Source organism: Pantherophis guttatus, chromosome 6, assembly GCF_059756535.1.
Source record: "Pantherophis guttatus breed Tessera chromosome 6, ASM5975653v1, whole genome shotgun sequence".
NCBI lineage: Eukaryota > Metazoa > Chordata > Lepidosauria > Squamata > Colubridae > Pantherophis > Pantherophis guttatus.
The window spans coordinates 5,875,294-5,891,211 of NC_142068.1; the positions used below are offsets into that span (position 1 = coordinate 5,875,294).

The 15,918-nt window shown below is 42.6% G+C and overlaps 1 protein-coding gene across 1 annotated transcript in view; it reads left to right on the top strand.

The window, feature by feature from the left end:
• Positions 1-15,584, top strand: part of AP2M1 (adaptor related protein complex 2 subunit mu 1) — a 39,079-nt gene extending 23,495 nt beyond the window's left edge. Inside the window, exons 5-11 of the mRNA XM_060684944.2 lie at positions 3,325-3,460; positions 4,929-5,070; positions 8,087-8,206; positions 9,713-9,848; positions 12,385-12,482; positions 13,415-13,526; positions 14,506-15,584. Of these exons, the coding sequence (XP_060540927.1) occupies positions 3,325-3,460; positions 4,929-5,070; positions 8,087-8,206; positions 9,713-9,848; positions 12,385-12,482; positions 13,415-13,526; positions 14,506-14,640 (879 nt within the window). The 3' untranslated portion in view covers positions 14,641-15,584. The remainder of the gene's footprint in view (positions 1-3,324; positions 3,461-4,928; positions 5,071-8,086; positions 8,207-9,712; positions 9,849-12,384; positions 12,483-13,414; positions 13,527-14,505) is intronic.
• The last annotated feature ends 334 nt before the right edge of the window (positions 15,585-15,918 follow it).

Below are 15,918 nucleotides of genomic sequence, written 5' to 3' on the forward strand. Positions count from 1 at the left end.
TAATATCTGTATGCCAGTGTGTCTGGTTTTGGCACACCAGAAAAAAAAGCTGTTTTAACTTAAGACTATTACATCTTCTCATGTCCATCAGGGCAACTCATCAACCTACCACAGTGTGACATGCTTCAGAAACTTTTCTTCCTAAAATGCTATTTTTTAAACGTTTAAACCCCTTTTTAAAAGCTTTTTCAGAATGGGAGTCTGTGCAGCTCATAAATGGTTTCACATAGATATTTGGATGTTTCTGGTCAATTCTTGCTGATTTCCTGTAAAAATCCATTTTGTTTTGCTCTCTGATATTATTGCCTACTGCTTCCTGCCATTTTTTCCCCCTACTAAGAAAAACAGGAAAGGGTGTCATCCTTTTATAGCGGTTAAGCTTGCTAAGCCAGAGAAGTGATTTTCCCTTAGTAAGCTTTCTATTTGGGTTGTGTCTCACTTGGATTGTTCAGTAAATGAAGATACCGTGCTTTTCTGAAACATTTGACAGAGCAAGCCAGCATATTTTCATGGGCCCAAATTTGCTTGATTTTGGCTTTGCATTTTAATGTATGGTTTGTAAACTGTTGTTTATGACTGAAAGTGCTACGTAAGCCAGTAAGCAGTCGGTACGATCTGTGCCTAGGTAAAGAATTGTTTTGCAATTTGAAACCCTCTATATAGGTTGCGCTGTGGTGATCTCTGGGATAAAGGGAGTTTGTTCAGACATCTGGGGAGCACCAAACTGGAGAAGGCTGGCTAATAGCAAAGAGCTGTTTTAGTAGCGCAGGAACGAAGAATTGTGACAATAGCATGCTGCTCTTAATGAGAGTTTTCTTACAGGCAAATGTGTCTTAAAAGCCTAATGGTTTACACGCAAATGTTTCTTACAAGCCTAAATGTAGAATAAGCATAAGCCTGACAATGGAACAGGTTGCTCTTCCAGCTCTGTGATTGTGAAGAAAAATGTGTTGCTAGCTTGGCAGTTTTGAAAGCCGGTGCTGCTCCTGTCACACTTTTAATTCATTAAATTAAAGATCCAAAAATTCATCTTAAAGGGTGAATAACCAAAACCTTTTTTTAAAAAACTGAACTAGTACAATAGAAACATTGATTAAAGTACTTAAACATTGTATACCAAGAAAAACAGTGTCCTTTTTCTTCTGGGTTCAAACCGTTCTAGGAAACGGGGAAAGATTGGAATCCTTGGCCATCTGCCCAGCTTTTTGTACTAACAGGAAATGGGGCTTTCACAACAATATCTTCGGTCTTGTATCAAATAGGGTAGAACGATTGCCAGAAAACCGAGCCAGCTGTTTGCTTCCTGTAGAGTCGTCTTAGCAGGCCCTGAAAGAAATCTATTGCATGCTTGCAGAGAACAAGCAGGGTTTTTGTGTATTTTCAGGCTTCAGTTGCGACTTGGGCTCCTAGAGAAAAGCTATGAAGAAAGATATTTTCACCCATCAGGACAGATGTGTGAAAGGAACTAATATAGACAGCCTCACAGTAGATGATTGCTTAGTGTTAGACTAGGATGGATGAAGTCATTCATATCTTTCAATAGAGATGACCTCAGGTAGGACTGAGAGACAGAGGCCCTCTTATAGGATTATTACAAAGGAACTGTATTGGGTCAAGCTCCACGCAGAAATCTGGGAGGAGTGGACACCTAGATATATGTTAGTCAGGTTAAATACTGCCTCATGAAAAACAGACTTAGTATAAAGCAGTGGTTCTCAACCTGTGGGGCGAGACCACTTTGGGGGTCGAACGACCCTTTCACAGGGGTCGCCTAAGACCATCGGAAAACACATATTTTTAATGGTTTTAGGAATAATTTTATGGTTGGGGGTCACCACAACATGAGGAACTTGTATTAAAGGGTCGCAGGTTGAGAACCACTGGTATAAAAGCTCAGGAGTGAGATAGATCATGCCAGTTATGTTAACTATAAGGAAAGAACGAGACAATTGGATCTTCTCTCACATACTGATCAGGTTTTGTTTTGATGGGAGGGGGATGTGGTAGGCTTGATATATTGTATCAATCCACTCAATAATGATTTAATCATAATTATCTTCCAATAATTTGGAAGGTATAGTCTGGCATAGGGGAAGGGTAAGAAAAACTGCCTACAAATACATCATGGTTAATAGTTTCAATTGATGTGTGAACTCCATGCTGTGAACTGACTGGCACCCACATCTATTTATCTAAGTATTTGCCAAACAGATGCCTCAAGGAAGAGGCAGAAACTTGTTACATTGGTAGTCCTTGAGTTATGACCACAATTGAGCCCAGAATTTATGTTGCTACATGGGAAATTTACATGAGCTTTGCCCCATTTTATGACTTTTCTTGCCGCATTTGTTAAGCGAATCACTGCAGTTGTTAAATTGGTAACACAGTTGTCAAGGGAATCTGGCTTCCCCATTGACTTTGTCAAAAAGTCACAAAAGGAGATGCCCCAGGACACTGCAACCGTCATAAATATGAGCCGACTGACAAGCATCCAAATGTAAATCATGTGACCATAGGGATGCTGCATTGGTCATAAGTGTGAAAAAATGGCCCTAAGTCACTTTTTGTAATTTTCCTTGTAACTTAGAACGGTCCCTAAATTAACTGTTGTAAGTTGAGGACTGCCTGTACGTCAACATTTGTGGCCTTGCCTGGGTTTCTGAGAAGTTGGATCATTTCAAAGATGCTGCCTTGTAGTAGTAGTAGTAGTGTCTATGGGACTGCTTCCCCTGTTTCTTACGTCCCCATTTTCCTCATAGGAAGCCCCCCCTTCAAGACGATTCATAGCGTAAAGGAGTAATGCTCATAGCGATCTCAGTTTGTCCCCAATCTAACATTACTCTCTTCTTCCTCCTAACCCTGTGTGTGCTGCACTTGCTGTTGCTGCTCTTCATCTCTTTTCCCGCTTTTCCGCATAACGGTTGGACCTGCCTATAGCACCAGGTAGGAGAATCTGCTGTCCTTCCCCAAAGGTAATCCAGCAGATCCCTCCAAAGGGTATTTGAGGCCGAACTATGGTTCCAACTGGGCTTCTTGTAGTCAACTGGCTATTGACTACACAAATAATCTATTTTTCTCTGGGAGGAAGAGCAACCAAAGGATTAAAAAGGCAGATTATAATGTAATGGTAATATTTAAACGGCATCCCTAATTTGAGTTAGTCCAGGTGGATCCCAAAGTAATTGGGGAGGGAAAGGGGGGGGTGTTTATGTTTTGTAAAGAACCTATTTCAGTTCATTTGGAAACCTGAAATCTGAGGGTTCTGTATGGCTGAGCCCACAAAAGCACATCTCCCTCTTTCTCCTCCTCTTCCTCCTCCTCCAGACTAAGGAAGAGCAGTCTCAAATTACCAGCCAGGTAACTGGCCAGATTGGTTGGAGGCGCGAAGGGATCAAATACCGTCGCAATGAACTCTTTCTGGATGTTCTAGAGAGCGTGAACTTGCTAATGTCACCACAAGGTAAGTGTGAACTTTCTCCAGATGGGGGAAAAAAAAACCCCAACCAAGTCAACCAGACTAGAGCTGGAAGGGACCTTGGAGGTCTTCTATTCCAACCCCCTCACCCAAGCAGGAGAACCCTATCCCATTTCGGAGGTCCTGCCTCGCCAGTCTTCTCAAGAAAGCAGAATTCTTGAAAGGAAAGCCATTTTGTAAGGAAACTTCCATTGGAAGATTGTGATAGCAAGACATATAGGCAGGAATTAAGTTTTCCCTCTCAAAACGTTAGATTAAAATATTGCAGACAGATCCCCTCCCAAAGTCCAATACATCATCGAGCCAATCCCGATGTGTGAAGATGTTATGAGAAACTCAGGCTGAGAAGATGATAAATGCTGGTCTCCAAGGCAATGCATTCCCCCTCCCAAGGTCCCAAAAGTTACAGTAAAGCAAGGCAAGGAATAGAAACAGAAACCCCATACAGAGATTCCTCCCAAGCCTCCCCCATCCCACTGGAATAGCAATAGCAATAGCAGCTAGATTTATATGCCGCTTTCCAGTGCTTTCCAGCCCTCCCTAAGTAGTTTACAGAGTCAGCCTCTTGCCCCCAACAATCTGGGTCCTCATTTTACCCACCTCGGAAGGATGGAAGGCTGAGTCAACCTTGAGCCTGGTGGGATTTGAACTGCCAAATTGCAGTCAGCAGAAGTAGCCTGCAGTACTGCACTCTAACCACTGCGCCACCGTGACTCATACGAATGACAGTGTCCCTATAGGAATCTGTGGGAGCTGACAACAGGTGACTTTCCCAGTCTCTTCACCCACAACTTCTGAAGGCAACTTCCGTTCCACTGGTTAATTGTTCTCACCATTCGAAAGCTTGTCAAGTATTTGCAAGCCTTTGGCACATGTGTCATATAGACGCCAGTGGAGGCAGAGAGTGTCTCCACCCCTATGTGGAAAGGAAGGGCTTACCCTGAGTATAAAACCCCCTCCAACCTTTTCCACCTCGCTCTCTCCATCTCTCTCTTTTCATGTTTGTTCCTCATGAGACTTGATCTCTGTTGTACATAGTTAATATGATTTATTAAGCTTATTAAGACCAGCTGCCTGCAATTACTGCAGGGTTCGAATCTCGCCAAGGCTCAAGGTTGACTCAGCCTTCCATCCTTTCTAAGGTAGGTGAAATGAGGACCCAGTTTGTGGGGGCAATAAGCTGACTTTGTATAAATATACAAAAGGATGAAGGCTATTGCTTAACGCATTGTAAGCCGCCCTGAGTCTCCAGAGAAGGGCGGCATATAAATCAAATTTAAAAAAAAAAAAATTATCATATGAATAAATAGGTTTAAGACATTTATTTATGCATCTGCCTCTGAACTCTTCTATGCTCCTGGGTGTTTCTACGATCCCAATTCCACAAAAGTTTCTGGAATATCAAGTATTATATCAAGTATATCAAATATTCTTGGCCTTCCCTTTCTTCCAGGCCAGGTGTTGAGCGCCCATGTCTCGGGACGAGTGGTTATGAAAAGCTACCTAAGCGGCATGCCCGAATGTAAATTTGGCATGAACGACAAGATCGTCATTGAGAAACAAGGCAAGGGGACTGCAGACGAGACAGGGAAAAGGTAAACGGGGTGAAGAGAGGGAGATTAAATTTCAAGCAGTGTGCTGTTCTAAGATACGTCTGTATGCTCTCTCCCTTTGCATTTGGAAAGATACCAGAGCTTTCTTCAGGTGATTTTTGTTGTTTCGCTCCCTTGTTTAAAGCGGGAGCTGAACGAGCGGGCTGTGTAAACGTCTGTTACGGTTTAAAGGGGCGAAGGTCTCCCAAGAAAACTTTAAATTCTGGCCCTACTTCATGGGTTAGTTCATGCACTGACACCATTGCTTTAATCTATATATTCACATCAACCGTGAGGCTGGAAAACCAATAAATCCAGGATCGCTCTGCATTCCATAGGCCAGCCCTCATTAGGCTATAAGGGTCTGTAAATTTCCTGCTTTAAAGGATACCGTTAGGATTGGTCTACACAGAGGTCCTCCAGGCTGCCTCTTAACACACTTCTGATACTGAATTCTCTTTTTCTTTTGTGTCCTGCTGACTCCAGTGAAACGGGAAGGTAGATAATCTGCTTACCGCTGTGTGCACGTGTTCCTCACACACCCTCCCTCCCCCCCCGCACCCTTTTTGCTTCGTGTGATTTGTGCATGTTCCACCATCTTTGGAGACTTCCACACAGGTCCCACCTGTGGTTGAAGGCTGAGCTACCATGTGCTTGTTCAGAGGAACAAAGCCGACTCAGGTGTTGCTGTCTTATCAGGTTGACACGGACAGGAGCTTGCTTGAGTGACTTGGGCAAGATTTCATAGAAGGCTTTAAGTAGGAGTAGGTTCTCTCTCCCCCCCACCCCCCCAATTAATCCTAGAACGGTGTACTTGGAAGGCTTGAGTCTTTGGAGTGCCCGGTTTGGGTAGGATTCAGCCAGTGATGGGATTCAGCCGGTTCGCACCACTTCGGGAGAACCAGTTGTTAACTTTCTGAGCAGTTTGGTGAACTGGTTGTTAGAAGAAATCATTAGGGCAGAGAACCGGTTGTTAAATTATTTGAATCCCACCACTGGTGATGGCAGTAGCAAAACCAATTCTTTTGAGGTGTGGAAGAAGTTCTCCAGAAGTCCACCCTGGAAACTAAGACGCTTAAACCGTGAATGGCAAAATTCCCAGTTAAGTCAAAGCAGATTTTTTGCTAAGTTTATTTTCATGGCCTCGAAATACCAACATTTTATAACTGTACAGGTAGTCCTCGACTTAACAACAGTTCGTTTAGTGACTGTTTGAAGTTACAACGGCCCTGAAAAAAGCGACTCGTGGCCATTTTTCACACTTACGACCATTGCCGCATCCCCATGGTCATGTGATTTATATTCGGATGCTTGACAACTGATTTCACATTTAGGACAATTGCAGTGTCCCGGAGTCACATGATCCCCTTTTGCGACCTGACAAGCAAAGTCAATGGGAAAGCAGTTTCACTTAACAACGGTGTTAACTAATTTTAACAACTGCAGTGATTCACTTAACAAATGCGGCAAGTAAAGTCATAAAATGGGACAAAACTCGCTTAGCAAATTTCTCACTTAGCAACATAAATTCTGGGCTCAATTGCGGTTGTAAGTCGAGGACTACCTGCAATTCATTCAATACAGGTAGCCCTCGACTTACAGCCATTCATTTAGTGACCATGCAAAATACAAGAATACTGAAAAAAGTGTCTTATGACCGTTTTTCACACTTTGCAGCATCCCCGTGGTCACGTGATCAAAATTGGGACACTTGGCAACTGACTCGCATTTATGACGGTTGCAGTGTCCCGGGGGTCACGTAATCCCCTTTTGCGACCTTCTGACAAGCAAGGTCAGTGGAGAAGCCGAGTCACTTAGCAACAGTGTTATTAACTTAACAACTGCAGTGATTCACTTAACAACCGTAAGTGAGAAAAAGTAATAAAATGGGGCAAAGCTCAGCAACTGTCTCTCACTTAACGACAGAGATGTTGGGCTCACTTGTTGTTGTAAGTCGAAGACTACCTGTAACCGGAGCAGCAAGCTTGAATATTTATTGAGGGCAGAGTAATAAAAATGCTTGGAAGATGCAGAAATAAGTTGTCCATATTATATGGTTGAGAAAACTATCCAGACAGCATCCTCTGAAGCCAATCTGAGCTGTGTGTCTGAAGCCAGTTGCATCTGATGCCCATCCTGTGTCTTTCAGCATTCACTCTCTGTCCTGCAGTGCAGATCCTTCTCATACGCTGGCAAACTGTCCTTGAATGACTTTGCCGGCTAAGTCATTCGCTTGCTCCCACCCAGCAGTTGCTTTCTGCAAGATTTGCAGTGAGATTTTGTTGATGTTGGATGGTCTCTGAAGTTTTTCCTTTGCCCAAGAGGATTCCTCTGTTTGCAGCGGAGAGATTTCTTTAAAAAAAAAATTCTTTTTTTTTTTTAGTAAACCCCCTGGAAAAAAAATAATGGCTTCTCGAAAAGGAACTCTTTATGCTTCTCGAGCTCTTGTAGAAGCTGGGAGACAAATCTCTCTGGTTTTTGGCTTACTTTGGAACATTTGTGCTAAGCCTTAAGGTGGCTTATTTGATTTTGAATCAGTCTCGGGTATAAACCCCATTACTACTATGCTTTGTAAACTGTGCTTTATGGCTCAGTACCTCTGAAATCGGCCAGTGTGGCTTATTCATCAAATTACCAACAACGATGAGTTAATACGCAGTTATACCCAGCCCCAAACCTATATCACTCCCATTCCAAAAACGCTTTGAGGAACAGGCATGTTTGATCAAGTCTGATGGGGCTGCAGTTCCCCAAGCGAATTGATGTGGGCAAACATCAGTCCAGCCAGATGTTGCTTGGATTTCCTGGTGATCAGGCAATTCCAGTGGCTTTTGAGGGAACCCGCGGCTCCCAGAAAGGCTCATTTATACACGCTGCCCTTTATTTTGAATACCTTCTGTGACTTAGCCGTAATGTGTGAGACCGTGGGCTCCGTCTATACAGTTTTGCAGTGGGGAGCCTAAATGCCTTTGCTGCAAGACTTCGCACTGATTTTGATCCTTCTGGTTCTGTGTCCTAGTGGGAAGCAGTCCATCGCCATCGACGATTGCACTTTTCACCAATGTGTAAGGCTCAGCAAGTTTGACTCGGAGAGGAGTATCAGCTTCATACCACCAGATGGAGAGTTTGAGCTCATGAGGTGAGGTTGCTCGGAAAAAAAACCCCTCTCTGTATCCATTGCTCCAGCTTGGAATAGCCCTCCGGTCAGTTATTTACTGAATTCTGCCTGCCTTCTTGCAAAAGGAAAAAAAGGGACAAGACATTTGCCAATCAGAACGAAACACAACCCAACTGGAAGTTCCTCTTAACACAGAGGGAGCCAACTTGAAGTTTTAGCATTGTACATGCTCCTGAGCCTGTTATTTTTATTTTATTTTATTAGAATATATTTTTTATATTTTACCAACTTCCAGGGCCCCTACTGACTGTGATTACCCTGCAGCACAATTTCCTATCATACCGAGGTAGAAAACATGCAACAACATATAGTGCAAGCTAGTAAATACACTTAAAATACTATAAAACATAGATTCCCATCGAAGGGTTAAAAAATCCTCTATGTGGGGTTCATTTTGCACCGTCACTTTTCCAGCATGGACCTTGGAGTGCCTCCAAATGTTAACTGCGCATCACAAAACATTGAGATAACAAGCAGTGCTCACCCAGCTAGGTAGCCGAAGGCCTGTGTCAGTAGAAATATTTTGCCCTCTGCTAGAATTGGGAAATGCTGATTTTCTCAAGCATTAGATTCAAAAGCCTGGAAATCATTTCTAGGAGAATTCTCAATGCTGTGTGCCCCAAGTGTGCCTCTTTCAAATATGAATGAAGGATTCCCAGTCAGAATTTTGAAATGTGCCTCATAATTAGGCCAGTAAAACTCTTTATCAAGAAAGATATTTGCTGTTTTAACTATACTTTTGCCAACCCATTTTGGCTATCACCAGTTTGGATAGCCAGGTATAGGGGTAATTAAAAGTGTATACTCGCTCTTAGTACACCTGGATCTTCAAGGAATATAGTGCAGCAGAATGATGTCAGTATTAGAGGGCAAACAAATTGTGTGTGTGTGCGTGCACACACAGATCTATTAGGATAGTGAGAAGTTATTAAATACAGTAGGATGCAGGAAGGCTTATTAACAAGAATTTTGCCATTGCTTTTTGAGCATGAAGGATGTTGCAGCTTCTAGGAGCTCTAAGCGAATCAAAGTCTCAGGAATCTCCCTCAAAATGGCTAGGTTGAAGACTGGAGGAAAACTGTCTCCATCCATTAGGACCATCCATGGTCCCTCTTAAAGAGGAGTTATGTGAAGGTCAGTGGTAGGATTCAGCCAGTTCGCACCACTTTGAGAGAAACCGGTTGTTAATTTTCTGAGCAGTTTGGCAAACTGGTTGTTGGAAGAAATCATTAGGGCAGAAGAACCGGTTGTTAAATTAGTTGAATCCCACCAGTGGTGAAGGTTTATAGAAAAAGCATCTTTTCCAGTTTAGCTAAGAGTTAAAGAAATGGTTGAAAAGTGGGACTGAGATAATCCGTGAGACAAAAGTAGCAGTACGTTTCAGATAGATTTTCAGTTACGAGTATTTGCTGGTTGTGTGGGCAGTGACATATTCCCCTCTTCCATATTGAAATTCTTTTCCACCAGGTACCGAACCACTAAAGACATTATCTTGCCGTTCCGGGTCATCCCCCTGGTACGTGAGGTGGGACGCACCAAGCTGGAGGTGAAAGTGGTGATCAAATCTAACTTTAAGCCTTCCCTCTTGGCTCAGAAGATAGAGGTAAGCACCGAGAATAAACAGTTTTCTTTTTACCTCGCTACGTGTTCGTTGCCTTTGCATCATTTTGAGAAAAAAAAAAGTTTTTTTAAAAAACCTGTTTTGTGTACATAGATGAGCTTAAAACTGATGTTGGAAATATTATCAGGCAAGTTGTAAATCTCAACAGTATTTGAAAAACGATGCATTGCGGAATGGAACAAATCCTGAAAGTTGTAACCTTTAAAACCTGATAAATTTTTTACTAAATTTCATTGAACTGCATATCCTTTCAAAATAGATTGAATTGATATTCTTCAGGTCAATGTTGGAAAGAATTTTATATACCTTTTATTGGAAAAGATCTTCTGTTCTCTTTTCAGAAGAATGACTGACTAAATTCTGAGAGTGTCTTGGTGTCCAGCATAACCTTTCATTTAAAAAGTAAATCTGATGTAGAATTTAGTTTTAAATGGAAACCATCCTTCAACTAAAGCCTTATACCCAGAATCAGGCTACATCCAAAATTGGATCTTTAGAGATTAATGTCTATGGAGATTCTCAGTCATGGGTCCTGGTTGTACTAAAAGTGCTTTTTCAAGAGGCAACTGGACTTTCTGGTTTTTTTTTTGAAGATGTTTCGCTTCTCATCCAAGAAGCTTCTTCAGCTCTGACTGAATTGTGGAGAATGAAAGGGTTTATATTCCTTGCAAACAGCTGGTCATTTGCATTCTTTCTTTAGAGATTAGTTTTTACCCTGATGTATAATTTATATTATTGATTTAATGCATTGTCGACCAGCTATAGTCTTTACTTAAATTGGCTGAACCAACAGCTCAACAGTGACTTGAGGATTTGGATTAGAAAATAGATATGAAATACTTTTCAACGGTATGAACTTCTGATGATACAGCACACATGTTCTGTGATATTTAAAATTTGTTAACTTTATGCCTAGATTTCTCCATCCATACCAGATTTGCCATCTTTTTTATAGTCTTAAGATACATAAAAATATCAGTAGGACAAAAGGAAATCTTAGACGTGATAACAGAACATTGAACTTCAGTGATAATGGTGATTAAGAGCAGTACTAGGCACAATGATGGGGTACTTGCTGAGGTATAGGCACTTAATAAAAGCCTTGAGTAGCATAAATGGGAAGAATTTCCTGCAAGGTGTGAGTTAAGGTCAATCTTAATTTATTTATTTATTTTATTTTATTTTATTTATTGTTTATATTTATATATATATAAATATATATATTATATATATTCTCCCGAAGGACTCAGGGCGGTGAACAGCCAACAGATAAAACACAAGAAATACAAAATTTAAAAACAGTATTAAAATCCAATTAAATTAATTTGGCCCACAATTAAAAGCACCCCTGTATTAAGACCCACAATTAAACAATTTAAAAATTAAAACAATTTAAAAGAGTTATGCCAGCCCGGCTTGCTGGAATAAAAATGTCTTTAGGGAACAGCGAAAGGTGCGAAGATCCGGGATCCGCCATATCCCCAGGGGCAGGGTAGGTGCCCCCACAGAGAAGGCTCTCCCCCTGGGGGCCGCCAGTCGGCATTGTTTGACTGACGGCACCCTGAGGAGCCCCTCTCTGTGGGAGCGTACTGGTCGGTGGGAGGCTATCAGTGGCAGAAGGCAGTCCAATTGAGCTCCACCTGGGAAACTTGATCTCATCAGTGGGAAGAGAGGAAAGAGATAGTAATGACGAGGAAGCATTCGGAAAGCAGGACTGAAACTCATGGGTAGAGGAAAAAAACACAGAACTGCCACATAACAGTAAAAGACATAGAAACATAAAAATTTCCATAATATTGCTTTTTAGGCTGTAAAGACAATGTAACCGTATTTGTAAATAAGACCAATAGGGCCCTCCACGTACTGAGTTTTTGATAACCAAATTGTGCTATGATTCTTAAGGAACTCTTGTACTCACTTCCTCCTGCCTGTACAGGTAGTCCTCGACTTACGACCATAATTGAGCCCAGAATTATGATGCCAAGTTGTACCAGTCGTTAAGCAGGTCACCCACATGACGGAGCCTAGTTTTACGATCATTTTCGTGACAGTCATGAAATAAATGAGGTGGTCATTACGTGAACCCATTTCAGTCAGTGGGCTTTTTTTTTTTTTTTGCCAGAAACCAAAAGTAAACGTAGGTAGTTGTAAGTTGCAGTCACATGACTGCGGAATGCTGCAAACAGCTGTAAATGTGGGATGGTTTCCAAGTATCCAAAATGCAATCATGACCTGGGGGTGGGGGTGGGGTGGGGGCTAAGAGACTGTCAGAACTTCAAAACTGTGTTGTATATAGTTCTGGGAAACTCCATTGTAACTTCAAACCTAAGCGACCGGTTGTAAATTGAGGTCTACTTGTAGTGCAATCCTGCCAAGATGATCTTCTTGTTTTTTTTCGGGTGTGCATTTTTGCTTTTAAGCTATCTATCTTCTCTTCCTTTCCAAAAACAAACACAACCCCCACACCATGTTTTTCAACTAAGCAGCCAAATGTGATTCAAATAAACATTTTTTCCAGGTGCGAATCCCGACTCCTCTTAATACTAGTGGTGTACAAGTCATCTGCATGAAAGGAAAAGCAAAATACAAAGCCAGTGAGAATGCCATTGTCTGGAAGTAAGTGGCATGTTTTTTCTGAATTGGGCAGCTGGAGCTCTGTGCATCTACCATGTGATTGCTGGCACTGGGAGAGGTTGTACTTCCCTCTAGGCCAGGGGTCTCCAAAGTTGGCAACTTTTAAGACTTATGGACTTCAACTCTGTTGTGACCCCGACTCCCAAGCCTGTCCTAACAGAGGAAGAGGACTCAGAAGGTGATGGGGAAGAACTGACAAAGCCTTCCTCTCCAGGACCCTCCTTTCTGGCAATGCCTCAGGTTCCATCTGAAGGCCAGGAGAATGGGATGTGCCAGGAGGAAGGCATATCGGAGCACCAATTGATAGGGAGCGAGGAGGATGAATCCTGGCTTGATCCCAGGCAGCGTCAGAGGGAGAATCGTGCGCAGCAACAGAAGAGGTGTGGGAAGGCCAGAGATTGAGCTGAGTCATGGAGCCACGCCCCACCGGGAATAAAAGTGGGTGGGATGGCTCTTCAGGCTTTGTGATGGACAAAGTTAAACCCTGAAAGTCAAATCGTGATCTCTGAAATTCGGCTTGGATATATTTTGGACTGAACATTGACTAAACTCTTATCTCGTGGATAATTTGTTGCTCCTGGAATGGACTGAAGATAAGTCCTCTTTTGCTTTATGGGAGTGAAAACGGTCTTGGCAGGCATTTGGCAATTTGCTGCCAAAACCTTGGTCTGCCAAGAATTCTAATCTGTTTACCTAATAAAATATTGGCAGGCGTGCTTGGTATTATGTTTGCCTGTGTGAGGAAGGGGGACAGAACAAACTCCCAGAATTCCCTAGCAGAATGGTTGGCTGGAGAATTCTGGGAATTGAAGACCACAAGCCTTAAAAATTACCAAATTTGGAAACTTTGGAGTGTGCTTAAGACACTTGTGTATATTTTTAGCAAACATTTTTTTTTCTTTTCAATTTTATAGAATTAAAAGGATGGCTGGAATGAAAGAGTCTCAGATCAGCGCAGAGATAGAACTGCTTCCAACCAACGACAAGAAGAAATGGGCTCGGCCACCCATCTCTATGAACTTTGAGGTAAGCAGCCACGTTCTTGCTAAGAGGTTGCTGGGAACAGGAGATATGATAAAGAAACGTTCTGAGGGGCTTCAGCAGCCCAATCTTCTGACCTCTTGGTTGTCCCAAGCTCCTGCCAAACATTTCCAGGCTTTGTAAAACATATCGCATCTCTTCTCTGGAGTCCTCAGCAAACCTAAAGGCAATCCTCAAAAAAGCCGAACCTTTGCAACATCATCTCTTTAGTCAGTTACTGATTTCCAGGATTGTTATTTTCTCGCATTGCGACCCTCAAATGAAAGGATTGATGGAAAAGTAGCTTAAATGAGGGAGGATTACGAGATAATGTGTTTTTCGGACTAGAAGACATACCGGAGTATAAGACGCACCAAGATTTCGAAGAGGAAAACAAGAAAAAAAAAAGTTTTTTGCCTGTGTGTGTCTGGTTTTTGCCCTCCCCAGCCACCAGGAGCACTCTGCAGGCCTCCCAAATCCTCTGCGCACCTCATTTTTGCAAAAAAAGGGCCTGTTTTTGGTGAAAACGGAACACACGGGGTGGGGTTTTGGGAGGCAAAAAATGGCTGTATTCGGTTTATAAGATGCACCAACATTTCCAAACTCTTTTTTTGGGGGGGGGGAGTGTGTCTTATACTCCGAAAAGTACGGTAATTTTTGTTTGTACATATTAGGAGGGTTGGTCTGAAAGCTGAGTTTGCCTGTTGCTTTTGTGTGAAGGGTACCTTCACAATGGAGTCTCTTTCAGGGAAAGTAATTGGAATCTCGTTTTAGCCAACGAGCTAGATATACTCATAAAAAACGGTGTCTCTTTTCCTTCCCTTGTTCTGTGCTCCGGTAGAGTAATTCCTTGTGCCTCATTAGAATAATTACGGACAGCCCAGTAACTCTCACGTTGACTTTGGAAGATTCGCAAGGGCGAGCTTTTGAAAAGCCTGGCTGTAAGAGGTTCACTCTCCCTTCCTTGTCTTCTGCCTTTGTACAGGTTCCTTTTGCGCCTTCCGGGCTGAAGGTGCGCTACCTGAAAGTCTTTGAGCCAAAGCTGAACTACAGTGACCACGATGTGATCAAATGGGTGAGGTACATTGGCAGGAGCGGGATCTACGAGACAAGATGCTAGCCCCGTGCAGCAAGCTGGCTCGCTCTCACCCTTTGGTCTCGACGTTCAAGAGCATTTCACTGGCCCCTCCTCCATTCAGAGGCTGGAAGCTGGAATCCTGCAGCTGCTCTTTGAAGGGGGGGGGGGAGAAAAAAAGGGGACACCGGCACCTGCGTTGTTTCAGTTACTGTTGGAGATGCAGCTGACATCAGGTGGTTTTGAGAGTCCGGGCTCATGTCTTGCTTCTGTCCCAGGATGTAAAAGGGCCAGTCCAACACCACCCCCTTGTGGTCATTCTAGGGAACATCCACCGTGTGATAACCCCCCCTTCTGTTGTTCACTACTTGCATTATTATATCCTAGTATTTTTTGGAAATCCTTGTGCATATGTATCAGTAGACTTAGACAAGAAATCATAGACTGGACAACCCTTGAATTAATTCTGGCTCCTATACTTGGCTCTTGCTGTTGTAATTGTTGTTGTGCGGCAAAGGTGGGAATATTCCTCATTGCTTTCTCCTACAGCTCGAGGAAGATTTGTGACCAAAAATGTCTGAGGGTTATTATCATGGATGGTGAGAATAGCAAAGAATTTCATAGCCTCAAAGGGCAACTTCCTTGGAGCACTGAGGATAGCTGACAAAGCCAGTACCTTTTCTCCCTTAAAACACAATCCCTCCCAAAAAATCTGGCACACAACTGAGGAGAGACTGATTTGATCAGTAATATCCAAAGGATTTGTCCTTTGATTAAGAATTGGCCAGCGATCTTTCCTCCTCTTCCTTTCCTCCTTTCTCCTCCCATCTTTCTTTTGCCCAATCAGCTGATGCGTTCTTCTACTAAAAGCTTTTGGGTCAATGGAAATGCTGCTGCAACCCACAATCCTCTGCTTCAGGTAGTGTGGTCTCCCATTTTGTACACGTGTGATTGTCCAGTTATAAATACAATAAAGTATATAGAACCAACTTCTTTTGTGAGCGATGGCTCTTAATGGGTACGTGCTGGGCCAGAGGCTGTCTCCACTCTAAAACCAGGGAGCATGCTGGGAAAGTTCATTGTGTACATCCAAGTGCACTGTTGGTAGTCTACAATTAATAGTCAAATTCTGTTGCTTGGTCTTGAGACACTGTAGCAGTGGATGAGTGAAGATGGGTAATGAAAAGAACGACCGGGGAAACATGATAGCAGTGTTCCAATATTTGAGGGGCTCCTTCAAAGACTAAGGGGGCATATCCTATTTTCCAAAGCACCAAAAGGCAAGACAAGAAACTATGAATGGAAACTAACCAAGGAGAAAAG